Raw genomic sequence first — 15,163 nt, 5'->3', positions numbered from 1 at the left:
TACATGTATGCCCAAATCTGGCTTTATTTTGTTGTAAATTCTAACCTAACCAAATTATCTATATTATCTACCAGGAAATATTGATGCGAGTCTGCAGTTGTGCCCAGAAATTGTTCCTACCAGAAACGTTATTCAGTAGAATGTGGTCATTAAAGAGATTTTTGTAGATAAAGTAGCATCTCTGGGGCTTGTTGGTTTAGTTAGTTTATATGGTGCCCCTTATGAACAAATATGCATCAACATACAACTTAAAGACAAAATAAAGACTACTGTCTACAAAAAGGTTATGTGTGACAGAGTTCAACTAATGACATTTTCATACCACCGCCATTAAATTATAAGGGAAAAAAAATACTTTAAAAATTTCGGGGGGTACTTTTCAAGCTTGCTTGCATGAAAATATACTCTTTAATTTGTTTTGCATTGAACTCTATGCAAAAAAATTTGGGCTCTTTTATGACTTCCGGTGGCTCTTTTTAGCATTTTGGGGGCTAATTCGCGCCGAGCCCCCGTTTATTTTTTTCAACTGACCACCAAGCCCCTTGTATAAAGATACACAGATGTCCAAAATCAATAATTAATTTGTTTAATTGAACTAATCAGAATACAATGAAGACATGTTCATTAATGGCTGTTTGATCACCAGATCCTATTCAATTTGTTGGTATGTATCATAGTGCCACTAAAAATGGATTCATTCTTGCAGAACATTGTTGCTATGTTGGTCAAGTCACAATCTTTTGACAACCTTGAACACTTTAAAGCTTCACTCAAAACTCACATCTTCCTTAAGACATTTAAATGCTAACTTTATTGGAGGAACTCGCGCCTTTGAATGTTTCTGAAACAGATATGGCGCCATACAAATGCTGTGAATCATCATCATCATCATGTGTGCATATGATTTGCAACCAAATGTAACATATCAGTATAGCTGAGCTTTGTCTTTACTTGTATATATCCAGCAGATCATCAGACAGAAGAGGACTTCCGTCTGCTTTTTGAGTGCAGTCCAGAGAAGCGAGATAAGAAAGGTGGACCTTCAAGCTCAAGGGGGCATCTCAATCATACCAAAGACAGTGAAGGTAGTGATTCAAAACTGAAGAAACAATCAAGGGACTATGGAGAAAGGGAAGGAGGAGTGGATGGGGAGGGTCACATATCTGATGCGTTGCCATGGGAACAAGGGAATGGAACCAAAGAAAGTTCCTACAGCTGCACCTTCGCTGATAGTGATGGAGTTCTCTCTGATTCTGATGAATCCCATTCTGGTGCGGAGGGAGATAATCATAGCAATGACATCCTTTCCTTCAAAGATGGACGAACAAAGAGTGTGAAGAAGATCAAATGTAAAGCAGGTCACAAAAGTAATCGTCTGAAGATTGAGGATGATGATGAGAGGACAAGAGAGGATCAGTCATCTGGAAGTGATGATGATGATGAAGGTTTAGTGGAAGGAGAGAAGGAAGGAAGGCAAGAAGAAGAATACCAGGAGGAGTCTCAGCCCGTTAACCCTTCCCAATCCTCTACCAATGATGGCAGTATGGCGCTCTTTTCAGATGACTCCCATCCAGGGGACAGCCAGAGAAGTGGAGGATCACTCTCTTCAACAAACTGGTTGCAGTATCTACCTACCATGCAGCAGGTAAGTCAACCAAATCAGGCAAATGGAGTTTATTTAATTATAAAGGGTTATGAATGGATGGATAGCTGGCTGGAGGTGGTTAGATAGATGGAATGATAGATAGATAGATGGAAAGAAAAGAAAGAATAAGAAGGAGAATAAGAAATTTAAGGACAGAGAGATGAGTGAGAGAAAGAGAGAGGAGATAAGAAGAGGAGGGGTGGAAACAAAGATAGAGAGAGGAGAAAGAGTTAGAAAGAGAGATAAATAAATAGAGAGAGAGAGAGAGAGAGAGAGAGAAAGAGACCAACATGCGATCCGTGAATGATAACAGGAAGCTAATAGAAAATAGCTAATGTTATGATTTGTTTGACCTCCTTTTTCAGATAGAGGTTTTATACAAATGCTGCATCACTGTGGTTTTTAAAATGAAAGTAAACATGCTCACATCCTTAATATATGAACAAAAAAATGAAAAGTCCTTGCCCCTTCTAAAAATAAAAGTTGGTTTATGAAATATGATAAATCATTCTATGGAATAGTGAAAAGGGAATTTCAATTCAAAACTGAAGGGGGTATTCTTAAGTGGTTGTCAACAAAAACATTTAATTTTGAACAATTAGTTATTTCTTCCAATTATTAGATAGGTCTAAATGAAATATGTTGGAGAAAAAGAAATCAGAAGTCAAAATACTTTCATCAAATTTTTCTTTCGAAAGACTCGGAACAACACTTTAAAAAAATATATATATATATATATTTGTTCATTTTAGGCATTGTATATAATTATAACTTAAAATGAACAAAAATGTACATTACGATTCTGCTCTTGGCATATGTAAAAAACATACATTTATTTTTGTTCTCAGTCATTGAAACTAGAAATGCATGAATTTCATCAGATTTGCTCAAAAGTCTCACAGCATGGCATATTTATTGAAACCTGTGTTGTAGATATTCACTAACACTGTAAGCAACTTAAAGGTAATACAAAGTTTTGGGAAATTTCGAAAATTGGGTGGATAGTAATTCTTTACAATTTTGATATATTTGGATGCCCCTGTGGATGTATTAAGGGCACAACAAAACTTAGCCCCTAAAACAATTCTGCTTTTGAGAAAAATTGAATATAAACATTTACCGGTGCTCCCGGTAAATGTTGATAAATTTCAAATAGCGCCTACGGCCGTACAATGGTAGCTGCGACCATGAAAATCACAGAATATGTAGTTGTGATATATAATTTCCAAACGGGAATAGCAAATCGGTCGATTTTAGTCAAGAAACATTGTTTGATAGCTTAATTAATATCTTGACCTTGAGAGGGAGCCATACAACATGAAGAGCTTATTATTGACAATTTCATAACTTTAGACTCGATTTCAACCGCGACAACGATCACTGAATATTTTAGGATCACATTATGCTTCCAATATGTTCATTTGAACCAAATCCATGACCCCATACCAAAACTTTGTATTACCTTTAAACAAGTCATCTCTACAAAAGTATGCAAGACAGAAGATTTGATATCGATCGGCCAAATGATATCAAGACTAATGTCATGGAGATAGATTGTGATGTATGAAATAAATATTGATGAACATGTGAACAAATGTTTGTTTGTGGTCTGGTGAATGGTATAGTCAGAGATCATCCCTGATATATAGTAGTGCCTGATGGAAATTTTATGGGAGCCTGTTCTGATAATAAACAGAGAGGGCATAGTTCCTTTGTACAGCAGTTTAAACATTGAAGCATAGAGTTGTTTTTAGTAAAACCTTACAGGCCAGTATAATTATGTTCTTTTCTTCTCTTTTTCTTACTTCCTTTCCAACTTTCAAGTTTCAACTCTCTGGCTCTTCCATATTCTTCCCATTTTCTTATTTCCTTCCATTTATCTTTCTTATTGTGTTTCACTTTGTCATCAACTAACTTCATTTCATTTTCCCAAATTTCTTTCTTTGTCTTCTCTCTCTCTCTCTGTACCCTCCTTTCACTGTCTTCTTTATTCCCTTCCTTTTTTGTATACATCTTTGTCTATTTTATATTTTGATTTTTCTTTATACCCTCTTTTTTCTACTGTTCCTTAGTAGATATACATCACCATGCAAGCCGATACTTATAAGCAACACCTGTTCCTTATTTACTTTGGTTGTTCACACTCTTCTTCCTTCTGCACTTTGCTCTCTTACCGCCATCATCCATTTGTTGCTCATTTCCTTCAATTTCCCCTTTTTTTGTAGATTATTTATAATACTTATATGTACCGAGAATAACAATTGTCCCTTTCCCGCCAATTTTCCTCTCTGACTCAGACTCCAACCAAGACTCCTCCAACTCAGGAGAAAGAGGATGATGACAGACTGGAGGTAAGAGGAGACGTTGCACATAAGGATACTGGGCGTGGTCATCATGATAACAACCCCTCATCTCCCATTCTCATCAGTGATGATGATGATGTGATCGAGTCAGACTCTGACGCAACCCACATCTGCTCTCAGCGTTCTGTTCGATCAGAAGGGTCATCGGTCAATGACATCGAGGTCATTTCGATGACCCCAAGTAAACACAACCTTTCCCCTGGATGCTCCTTGAAAACAAGAGGGTTTAACAATGGTGGTGCCAATTTGAAGCAGCTGGAGAAATACAGATCTGGTACTGAAAATGCTCCTAACCATAGCAGAACTGACACAAGCACTCGACCAAGTAGTGTTGCAATAGATAAACTTGCCAACGTAGAAAGTGGAGGGTCCAGGTATGACAATGTTATTGAGGATGCTTCTTCTCTGGAGTCTGTGATCGAGATAACTAGCTCTTCATAATATCTTCTGTTGAGATACAGTCAGAAGGGCATTCATTCTATACAGTAGGCTTGCGGGTGCACCATGTGAGAGAGGGAGGATTGAGGAGTCCTGAAAAGGACTCTCGGTAATCTTTCTTGAGGGTGTGTAGTCCAGAAAAGGACTGTTGGTGTAGTCTTGAAAAAGAGTGTTGGTTATCTTTCTTAGCTTATAGTTCTAAGAAGAACTTGGAGAGGATAGGTGACGGGAGTGGCATCAATTCTGTTACAGTATATGAGTTAACACCCTCCTGGCTGTCAGTAGACACTATAGATATGACTGATTCATTTACTAGGCTGATCAATCAATAAATGTGCCCTTTTTGTAGCTCAGCAATCATTGCCCTATAAATAATAGAATATCACATTATTTATGATTTTATTTATATTGAGTGGTATATTTGAGAGTTACTTTTTGCCATATTATAGGCTTATATAATTACTTCAAATTTGTATCAAACTATTCATAGTAAAAATATGCCATTTATGTATTTGTTTAAATCATATTGATTTTGAATTTGTATTTTATAATTTTCTATAAGTCTTGATCAACTATTCAAATGTCATTTAATATTTATGAATTGCATTCCAGGTGGATTTTGAAGTCTTTGAAAAGCTTAGATAATTATTTTCACAAAATTAATTTTAACTACTGTATACACTGATGAAAAAAGTACAAGTTTGTTGACATCCCATTTAAAGGGATCCGGTAACTTTGTCTCAGATTCTGAAACAAAATTTTGGATTTAGCTCATGATGCAATGATAATTATAAACCTTTAGGTAAGTCAGGAACCCCATGATTTTTACAAGCCGATCGCCTGTCTGATTATCAAGATATTTATTATTGGAATTACAAATTTTGAAAACCGTTCGCCTGACGGTTTTCATAACACTACAGTCTATTGGGGAAAACGAGTATGGTAAAACCGGTCACTCAAAGATTTTTACTTTTTTGAGGCACTTCTTGATCATTTTGAAGCGCAATTTTTTTAGGGCTTCAATATTACACCATATCACAGGCACTGATAACACGTAGGGCCGTGTATCTCAGATTTAACATTGTTAAACGATCCCTTTAAACACAAGTTGGTATCATAACACATGTTTCTATGGGATGTTGGCAAACTTAGACTTACGTGTATCATGGTTCATATAATTTTCAATTATGTATATATAAGATATATCAAAATGGACCTACAGAAGAAATTGAGTAGGAATGAACTTGAGGCTGATTCATAGTGTGAATCATGGGCGTAAATCTGTAATTGATACCTATAGTTCAGGGGGGATGATCTATTCATTCATCCTCCCCCCCCCTGAACAATAGGTATTACGTAAGGATTGACGCCCATAGTGTGAATGAATGCTTTTGCTTTTGTTGCACGAATGACAGACACCCAAGAGAAAGTTTAGTTCTTGTAAAGATACAAATGTGAGCTTTTTCTTTCTTTTATGTTAGTGTGGATGGTTATCATTGGAGAAATGTCCACTGGAAAGACTACTGAAATGCTGTCATATTCAAAATATAGTCAGATATATAGCTGAAATGTTAGGACCAAGCTTTGATGCCAAACTGGATGTATAGTCCCATATATACATTTCTTTGTGCAGTGCATGTCACTCTCAGCTAGACCGATTCAGTTTATCATTTTGATAATTTCAAAATCCGAGGGTATACACCAATGTGCTATATAATCAACCTTCTTAAATTGTTTCCTAGCAGTTTTGTTAACGATGTACTCAGTTAATCATATAATCAGAACTCAACTTTATCTATCATGCATAATACAGAAAAAGGGTCATGGATAGGACTACTGTTTGGACTAGGGCCAAATAACAGTGTAAAATACAACAAAAAATACCAATGTGTTAGTAAATGGCCAGTGGGTGTTTTAAAGGCAGTATTTGAATTTACAATTTATATGAAAACTTTCCACAATTATGGAATGAATGAACGTGTCTTTCTAACAGATGACTTAATACGTGAAATTGTTTTACCCTAGTACAATCATTCATTATCTATTTTTAATCAGCTGTTTTGTCCCTAATCAATTTTCTAAAGTGAGCTCATTTTACTCTACCAAAAAAAATGTAGGGTTCAACAATTTATAGTACTTGAAACTGTGATATTGATATGTTACAATGAAATTCTGATAGATTTATGCAATGTATTCCAAAATTGTTATTTTTTTAATGCAATATGAGATAGTAAAAGTGAAGATTATTTCTCTAACTGCCTTATTTCTTTTTCATAAATAGATTTTGCTGTCTTATGTTTTGATTGAAAATTGAAAACCATTGACAGGACTTATTTTAGAATTAAATTGTGTGATGTAATGATTGTTTGATTGAAGTGCCCACATGTATTGTTTGAATTGGCATTTTGAAACTCACTAGAGAATTCATTTGATATGAAGTTAGTTTTGATAAAAGAAGAACAACAAATATACAGATCAGTGAAAGTTTGAGGCAAATGTTATAAAAGATAAGAAGTTTTGAATATTGAAAATTGCCATGATCATTCAAACAGAAATGGGTAACTCTGATTTTTACATCAACATTTCTTAAAGTTTTAATGTCTTCAAATAAAATGTTTCAACGTTTGTCAAAAATATAAACCAATAGAAACATGATTTACAGCTCCTCCTCCATACTTCATCAAAATGATCAAGTATCAGGTTTTTATTTTACATCCCCATACAGAATTGATTAGTAAATACAAATAAACTAGCCAGCAAAGAAATCATTAAGTTGCCACTTTGTGAAGAGATATTAAAAACTTCATAATTGCTCTTAATATTCACTGTGGAATAATCAAATTAAATAATTAAATTATTCAGCTTCATATTTTGTAAAATGGAATCTGATATTATTTCTATTTCTGGAGAGTGACAGTGTGTGGAAAGGTGAAGCGAAGACTTGAGGCCAGTGGTTGGCTTGATTATGAGAACAAATGGCTGACGTCGATCAGAAAAGAAATAAGCAGGCTGATGAGGTCAAGATAACAATAAATGAAGAAAAGAAAGGAAACAATTCGAATGAAAATGAGCCCTTGATTATTAATGAAGTGTTGTGCTCCATTCAGAACTACATCAAGAGAACGACAAAGGATAAAATTGTGGAGTGTGTAGCCCGCAGTTTTTCTCCAGAAGCAGTGATCAGGGCAAAAGAAATGTTAGCCAATGATAAGAGACTGGTGAAAGGAAAGTTGAAGAATCGTAGGAACACAAACGCCAGACTGAAACATGAGCAGACGGCTGATGATCTTGTAGAAGCCATGATGTACTTGGATCAAATAGGAATTGAAACTAATTATGTGGTCAAAAACATATTCGTGCTTCCAAAATGTGACCCAAAAGACATAGATCCCTATGCTATGCTGCAGCGAGTGATGCTTCTTGAGGAGAAGGTTGCTGTGCATGAATCTTTGATTATGAAGAATGATGCTCTTCGAAAACAGACGTATGCCGAGAGGGTAGCGGATACTGGAACGGTGCGTCAGCAGTCCATGATGGAGTCCCGCCGATCGTCATCTGTCGTACCTAGAGGTGTTACAACTTCTGCGAGTAGATCCAGAGACCATCCTGGGCGTGGGGATGTCCATGTGAGCAACGCATTCAACGCATTGTCTGGGTCTGTGGAGAACGTCGAGGATGTGATACCCAAACGAGTGATGACGAGGCAACAACAAAATCAGCTGATGGAGAATGGTGCAGAGCGCAAAGGAAAACAGATGTCTGATAGCGAAGTGAGTGATAGCCAAAGTAGATCAGTGATAAAGGAGAAGATTGATCAACATGAAGCGCCATGGATTAATGTCTCTAAAGAGAAGAAAGAGAAAAGGAAAGCAGGGACTCCTAGGAGTGATAGTAAAGTAAAGTCTGCATACAAGGTACACGGTAGTGTGAAGAGTGGTGTAGTTCATGGGGCACCTCTGCCGAAGAGAGATTTCTTCATATCTAGAGTGTCGAAGGACACAACTGATGAGCAGATGTTGGAATATATAACGGGTCAAGGTGTTATTTCAGCTGAAATTCAGTGTGTATCCGATCCGAATGCTGCATACTGTTCATATAAACTCACTGTGCCCGTTATTGAGAAAGACAAAGTAATGGTCGGAGATATATGGCCTTATGGTGTGTGTGTTCAAAGGTGGTGGAGGAGAAGCAATCAGAACGATGAACATGCTGCATAACATTTCAATTATCTCTTATAACACACAATGTGCGAATGATGCAAAATTACCTTTTTTACAGGAGCTTTTTGGCTTAGCTGATTTTTTACTGTTACAAGAACATGGGTTGTGTAAGTCACAGTTTGGATGGTTTGATAAATTGCAAAATGGAATAGGAAAACATGGGGTTAGTGCAATGAAAGAAGATGTTTTGCTAAAAGGGAGACCTCATGGGGGATGTGCAATCTTATGGAAACGTGACTTAAAACTCAATGTGGAACCTGTTGTTTTAGAATCTTCGAGGTTAACAGCTGTAAGAGTTACTCTAGATGACGGGAAAATGCTTTTAATATGTTGTGTATACATGCCTTGTGATGATAGGTGTCTGAATGGAAATTTGGATGAATACAAGATCACGTTAAATGAGCTTGACTCAATATTACAAGGAACCCCCAATGATTATGTATGTGTATGTGGTGATTTTAATACAGATATCTTTCGAGACTCTCACCAAGCTACGACACTTTTGCAATTTTTAGGCCAGAATTCTTTTTACTTATGTCAAAATGATCCTTGTTGTAATTTTGATTATACGTTCTGTAGCAAGGGTAGTGGTGTAAGATCTCTAATTGATCACTGTATGTTATCAGAAAATCTAGTTGAGGCACTACATGGGTATGAAACAATTGACAGTGTTCACAATTTTCCAGATCATCTGGCAGTCAAGAGTGTGCTAGATATAAAGATAACAGAAATTGATCAGGAAACAGAATCAAAGGCAGGGGCGGATCTAGCTTTTTGCTAAGGGGGGGGGGGTTTGACCAAAATAATGACGATGCGGAGCATCGTCCACGAGCCGCAAAGCGGCGAGCCGATTTTTTTTGGGGTGTTTATTTGAACCCCGTAAGTGATATTTTCCTGGCATCTATTAACACAATGGAGACCATAAAAAGCAGTGCATGATAACGTCTTTTTAAATCAAGTAACAGTTTAATACACAGTTATATCCAGAGTTATCATGTGTTTGGTTAAGTTACCAGATGAGTTGAATATCTTCTCACAATATTTGCACTTGAAAGGGTTTCTCTCCAGCGTGCGTTCTTTTTTCTTTCTTTTTTCTTTCTTTTTTTCCTTTTTTTCCTTTTTAAACGTGTTTGTGCATTATCTGAATTAAACATTTGATCCCTTTTCATTGTATTCGGTCTTTCAATAAAATATTTGTCGAAGAACAATCTACTGTCTGAAAGAAAGGCCGGGCCCACTAACAAGTAATGGAACTGGTCCCTAGGTTATTGCAAATGGCAGAGAGTAGCCTAAACAACCTCATTTTCCTGGGAGTATTTGAATATCTACCATATACGATCGGGTCAATGTCGCTATTCATAAGGTCCGCTATTCATAAGGTCCGCTATTCATGAGGTCAGTTATTCATAAGGACCACTATTCATAAGGACCGCTTTTCATAATTGGAGAAAAGGGTCATTATTCATAAGGTTCATTATTCATAAGGACCGCTATTCATAATCAGAGAAGAGGGTCGGTATTCATAATACGAGAAGAGGGTCGCTATTCATAATGCAAAATCGGGGTCGTTATTCATAAGGGTCGCTATTCATAATAGGAGTAGAGGGTCGCTATTCATAATACGAAATGAGGTTCGCTATTCATAATAGGAGAAGAGCTATTCATAATAGGAGTAGAGGGTTGCTATTCATAATACGAAATGAGGGTCGCTATTCATAATAGGGTCACTATTCATAACATGAAATGAGGTTCGCTATTCATAATAGGAGAAGAGGGTCGCTATTCATAATATGAAATGAGGTTCGCTATTCATAATAGGAGTAGAGGGTCGCTATTCATAATACGGGATGAGGGTTTTTATTCATAAAATGAAATAGGCCTAAGTAATATCCAAAATGCTCATAACAAATGGAAATATTGGACGGAGGACACCCCCAAGGCGACACATTGCCCTGAATATTTGAAATTTGTTATCCAATGTTATAAACATAATTGAGAATTTAAATCAATAACATTTGAATCATGAAACATCCTCAAGCTCACCTCCCCTCCCCCTCCCCCCCCCCACACACCCGCCGCCTTCGCCTTTATGATGACGACTCGGACATTCAGGTAGCGGACCTTAATATTTATTTTCGGGGGGGGGGGGGGGGGCTGAGGTGGTTTCCTTATAATATATATGGTCTTGTCACCAAAGTAAATTTTCTTAAGTTTGACTATCAGTTGAGGGGAGGGGGGGGGGGTTCGCACAAGGGGGACAAATTACGATAGGATTATGTGTGTGTTATGTTTCCCTTTTTTTGTCACCACTGGAGCGGGGGAAATATATTAGCTAGATTAGGGGGGTGTCAACTATTTTCGTCTTCCTTCCGACCATCATGACTACACTTTATGCTCTAGTCAAAGCTTAAAAGAAAATATAGGCCTACTTTAAAAAAAGACATAATAAAGGGGACGCCACCGTTTGCATAATGCTTTACGGTCGCAAAATCGTATCTTATTTGACTTTAAATCTTGAAAATCTTACTTCCTTACTTATGAGGAGAAAAACAAAATCGTGCAATATTATATATTTACGAAAAGCTTGAATATTGTATATAATCTAACTCTCTACAACCAGAAGCGTCGCTAAGGGGGGGGGGGGGGTGTGGGGTGCAACAACCCCACCTGTCAAGATATTGTCGGTAAAATTGCGCTGCTGTCGGGAAATATGAGAAAAGGGGGAGGGGAAAAAGGAGAGGGAAAGGGAAAGAAAAGAAAAGAAAAGGAAAAGAAAGGAAAGAAAGAAACGAGAAGAGAAGAAAGGAAGAGAAAAAAGACAAAGACGAAGGAGAGGAAAGAAAGGAAAAGGAGAAAAAAAAGAGAGAGAGGGGTATGTTTGGTGGAGTCGCCACGTCGAGGGAGCAAGAAAGATACGCATAGATAATTTTGTTGCTGTGTCGGGTCCGCTGTGTCGGTATTCTTGCTCGATCTTCGTATACTATATTTATGTAGAAGTTTGAAGTCGGTGAGATGTATTATGTCGGTAATTTTTTTCCCCTACGAAGTGTGACTTTTTATCGGATAAAAAAACATTTTTGAGAATTCAGACAATGATTAGTAGTCGCCCGAATCGTCCGAATCGTCTTCTTTGTCTAATATTTTAATGAAACGTTAAAGCTTCCGCGCTTTAACGGGTTATTTTCGTTTCTTTTTTTTCTTCATTTTCTGAATGCATTTCATGTACTAATGTAGATGAAATGAAATGAATGAATGTTGATGATGTGGGAGGAAAAAGGAGTTACCTAAAAGTCATTTCGAATATACAGAAATAACTTTCCATCTATCACTGTACGTCCCATATAATGTACACTAAACACTCATTACATGTCGTGGGAAGTTTTAAAAAAAAAGGAGAGCAGCAAGCCACATTCCCCAATACGCGCATACCTCCTAGTTAATTTCAAACAGCTCATCAATATGTAAGACCTGAATTGACCTCAATGCAAGCAAACACATGCATCTTACTAGGTTAACCATCTGCAAGTAAAGCATTATAAAATGTACTAGGTCATCATGGAAGTTCTAGAAAACAACAGGGGAGGGATCAAAATAAGCTTTGTAGGGCACTTATACGGGGAAAATGAATTCAGACAAGGATTAAGAGTAGTGAACGGTACAACGAATCGTCTTCTTTCTCTAATATTTTAATGGAACGTCAAAGCTTCCGCGCTTCGCACGGGAAGGGGGGGGGGTGAAAATAATTTAGCTCCTGGCCCCGGATTTATAGGGTTAAATTTGTAGACATTGGGAGATTGGCATATTATGTTAATATATAAATGGTAGCTATTTTTATCAGTATTCGGTGGCCTCTTCACCCCCCCCCCCCCACCTCAAACTGAAAAAGGTCTAGCGACGCCCCTGCCTACAACCCCCTTTTTGTCGCTTCCATCCTTTGCTGAAGGTAAGGGACATGATAGATCAACCCCTTGATGGCAACACTGCTACACCCCAACTGCACCCCCCCCCCGTGACACACAAACAGTCTACGCCATCTATGAACTAATTGGACGAGAATTGTCAGTAATATGTACTTGTACCACGGAAATACTGCAGGGAGGGTAGGCCGAATGGTCGGACTGATGGGGGGTGGGGGGGGGGGGCACGCCTTTTTCTTTTCTTTTGTTCAGAAATGTTTTCAATAAATGTTTTCTACAAATATTCGGGGCCATATGGCCCCCTCCCGCCTACGCTACAGCCGTGGGGTATCCCCTATCCATTATTTCGCCTACTGATGTTTATTGCTTATTTAATTTACCCTCCCGCCTACGCTACAGCCGTGGGGTATCCCCTATCCATTATTTTGCCTACTGATGTTTATTGCTTATTTAATTTACATTTTTTTATGAATAGCTACCCTTATACCGTATTATGAATAGCGACCCTCATTTCGTATTATGAATAGCGAACCTCTAGTCGTATTATGTATAGCGAATCTCATTCTTTATTATGAACAGCGAACCTCTAGTCCTATGATGAATCGCGACCCTCATTTCGTATTATGAATAGCGACCCTAACTCTATATGATGAATAGCGACCATCATTTCCTATTATGAATAGCGACCCTCATTCCGTATTAGGAACAGCGAACCTCTACTCCTCTTATGAACAGCGAATCTCTACTCATATTATGAATAGCGACCCTCATTTCGTATTATGAATAGCGACCCTCATTTCATATTATGAATAGCGACCCTAATTTCGTTTTATGAATAGCGACCCTCTACTCCTATTATGAATAGCGATCCTCTACTCCTATTATGAATAGCGACCCTCTTCTCCTATTATAAATAGCGACCCTCATTTCGTATTATGAATAGCGACCCACTTCTCCTATTATGAATAGCGACCCTTATTTCGTATTATGAATAGCGACCCTCTTCTCCTATTATGAATAGCGACCCTCTTCTCCTATTATGAATAGCGACCCTCATTTCGTTTTATGAATAGCGACCCTCTACTCCTATTATGAATAGCGACCCTCTACTCCTATTATGAATAGCGACCCTCTTCTCGTATTATGAATAGCGACCCTCATTTTGCATAATGAATAGCGAACCTCATTTCGTATTATGAATAGCGACCCTCTTCTCCTATTATGAATAGCGAACCTCATTTCGTATTATGAATAGCGATCCTATTCTCCTATTATGAATAGCGACCCTCTTCTCCTATTATGAATAGCGAACCTCATTTCGTATTATGAATAGCGACCCTCTTCTCCTATTATGAATAGCGACCCTTATTTCGTATTATGAATAGCGACCCTCTTCTCCTATTATGAATAGCGACCCTCATTTCGTATTAGGAATAGCGACCCTCTTCCCGTGTTATGAATAGCGACCCTTATAAGTAATGAACCTTATTTCGTATTATGAATAGCGACCCTGATTTCATATTATGAATAGCGGTCCTTATGATTAACGACCCTTAATATGAATTATGAATAGCGACCCTCATCTCACGTTATGAATAGCGGTCCTTATGATTAACGAACCTTATTTCTTTATGAATAGTGACCCTCTTTTGCCATTATGAATAGCGGACCAGGAAGTACGGGATTTTACACGTTATGAATAATGGTCCTTATGAATAGCGGACCTTATAAATAGCGGTCCTTATGAATAGCGAATAGACCCCATACGATCGGCATCTGATGACAGCGACAGCGAAAATGACTTAAAATTGCCCGATCTTTTTTAATGAGATCGAATAAGTAAGTTTGAAGATTCGATAGTTAACAGTGTGAATTATGGTACATACAAGAAAACCAATACCGGCATGAGAATCTTTCAATCGTCGTTCCACAGTTTTATGGACCCAATCACAATTATTATTTTCACAAATTTCCCATAACTTAGACATCCCTATATTGTCCGGGTTCAGCCTGATTTTTTTCAACCAAATGAAGGCGATTGATAGGTATTCTCCTTAAAGAGTAATTGTACAGTGTACATATTACCAGAAACCTTATCTTTTCCACTATGTACAATCCTACACCAGAAGTTTATCATTCTGCTTTCGATATATTTCTCAAGTTTCAGCCTCCAAGTACCATTCAAACTGCAGTTGTTTTGCACGCAGAAAAGGCTTGCTTACAACATTTCCTGTGGAAAATTTCAAGATCATGTTTAGCACTTTAAATTCCCATATCTCACTTCTATAGAGCAGATCAATAGACAACACAAGTTGATCAAATAATTCCAAGAGGATATCAATAGGTCAATGCAATTAACTATACATTGCTCGTCTAGCTTGATTGAGTCGCTTCAATTCAATTCAATTCAAAGTTTATTCAATACTCTTCATAAAAACATTTAAAACATACAAATACAGAATGGAGTTATAAATATAAAAAGACACAAGAAAGTGATAACAAATACAATGGCAATTTATAAGAGCATTTGGGATAGGCAGAAAGGAGGGAAGTTCCTTATATAAAAGCCTACCCCTAAAA

General features: G+C 37.4%; 1 protein-coding gene across 1 annotated transcript; it reads left to right on the top strand.

Annotated features, from left to right (window-relative positions):
* Positions 1–875: 875 nt before the first annotated feature.
* Positions 876–4,529, top strand: LOC115919490. The gene is made up of 2 exons (XM_030973484.1): positions 876–1,645; positions 3,943–4,529. Exons 1-2 carry the CDS (start codon positions 1,544–1,546, stop codon positions 4,447–4,449), a joined length of 609 nt encoding a protein of 202 aa, XP_030829344.1. The 5' UTR covers positions 876–1,543; the 3' UTR covers positions 4,450–4,529.
* Positions 4,530–15,163: the final 10,634 nt, after the last annotated feature.

Source organism: Strongylocentrotus purpuratus, unplaced genomic scaffold, assembly GCF_000002235.5.
Source record: "Strongylocentrotus purpuratus isolate Spur 01 unplaced genomic scaffold, Spur_5.0 spur5_scaffold_6, whole genome shotgun sequence".
Classification (NCBI taxonomy): Eukaryota; Metazoa; Echinodermata; class Echinoidea; order Camarodonta; family Strongylocentrotidae; genus Strongylocentrotus; species Strongylocentrotus purpuratus.
The sequence above is the reverse complement of the archived record's forward strand: the minus strand, read 5'-3'. Positions and strand labels throughout refer to the sequence as shown.

Bases quoted from the DNA above. Each gene is read 5' to 3' on its own strand.
- LOC115919490 (XM_030973484.1), top strand. From the start codon at position 1,544: ATGGCGCTCTTTTCAGATGACTCCCATCCAGGGGACAGCCAGAGAAGT. The intron at 1,646-3,942 runs GTAAGTCAACCA...TCTCTGACTCAG, and splicing joins ATCTACCTACCATGCAGCAG to ACTCCAACCAAGACTCCTCC.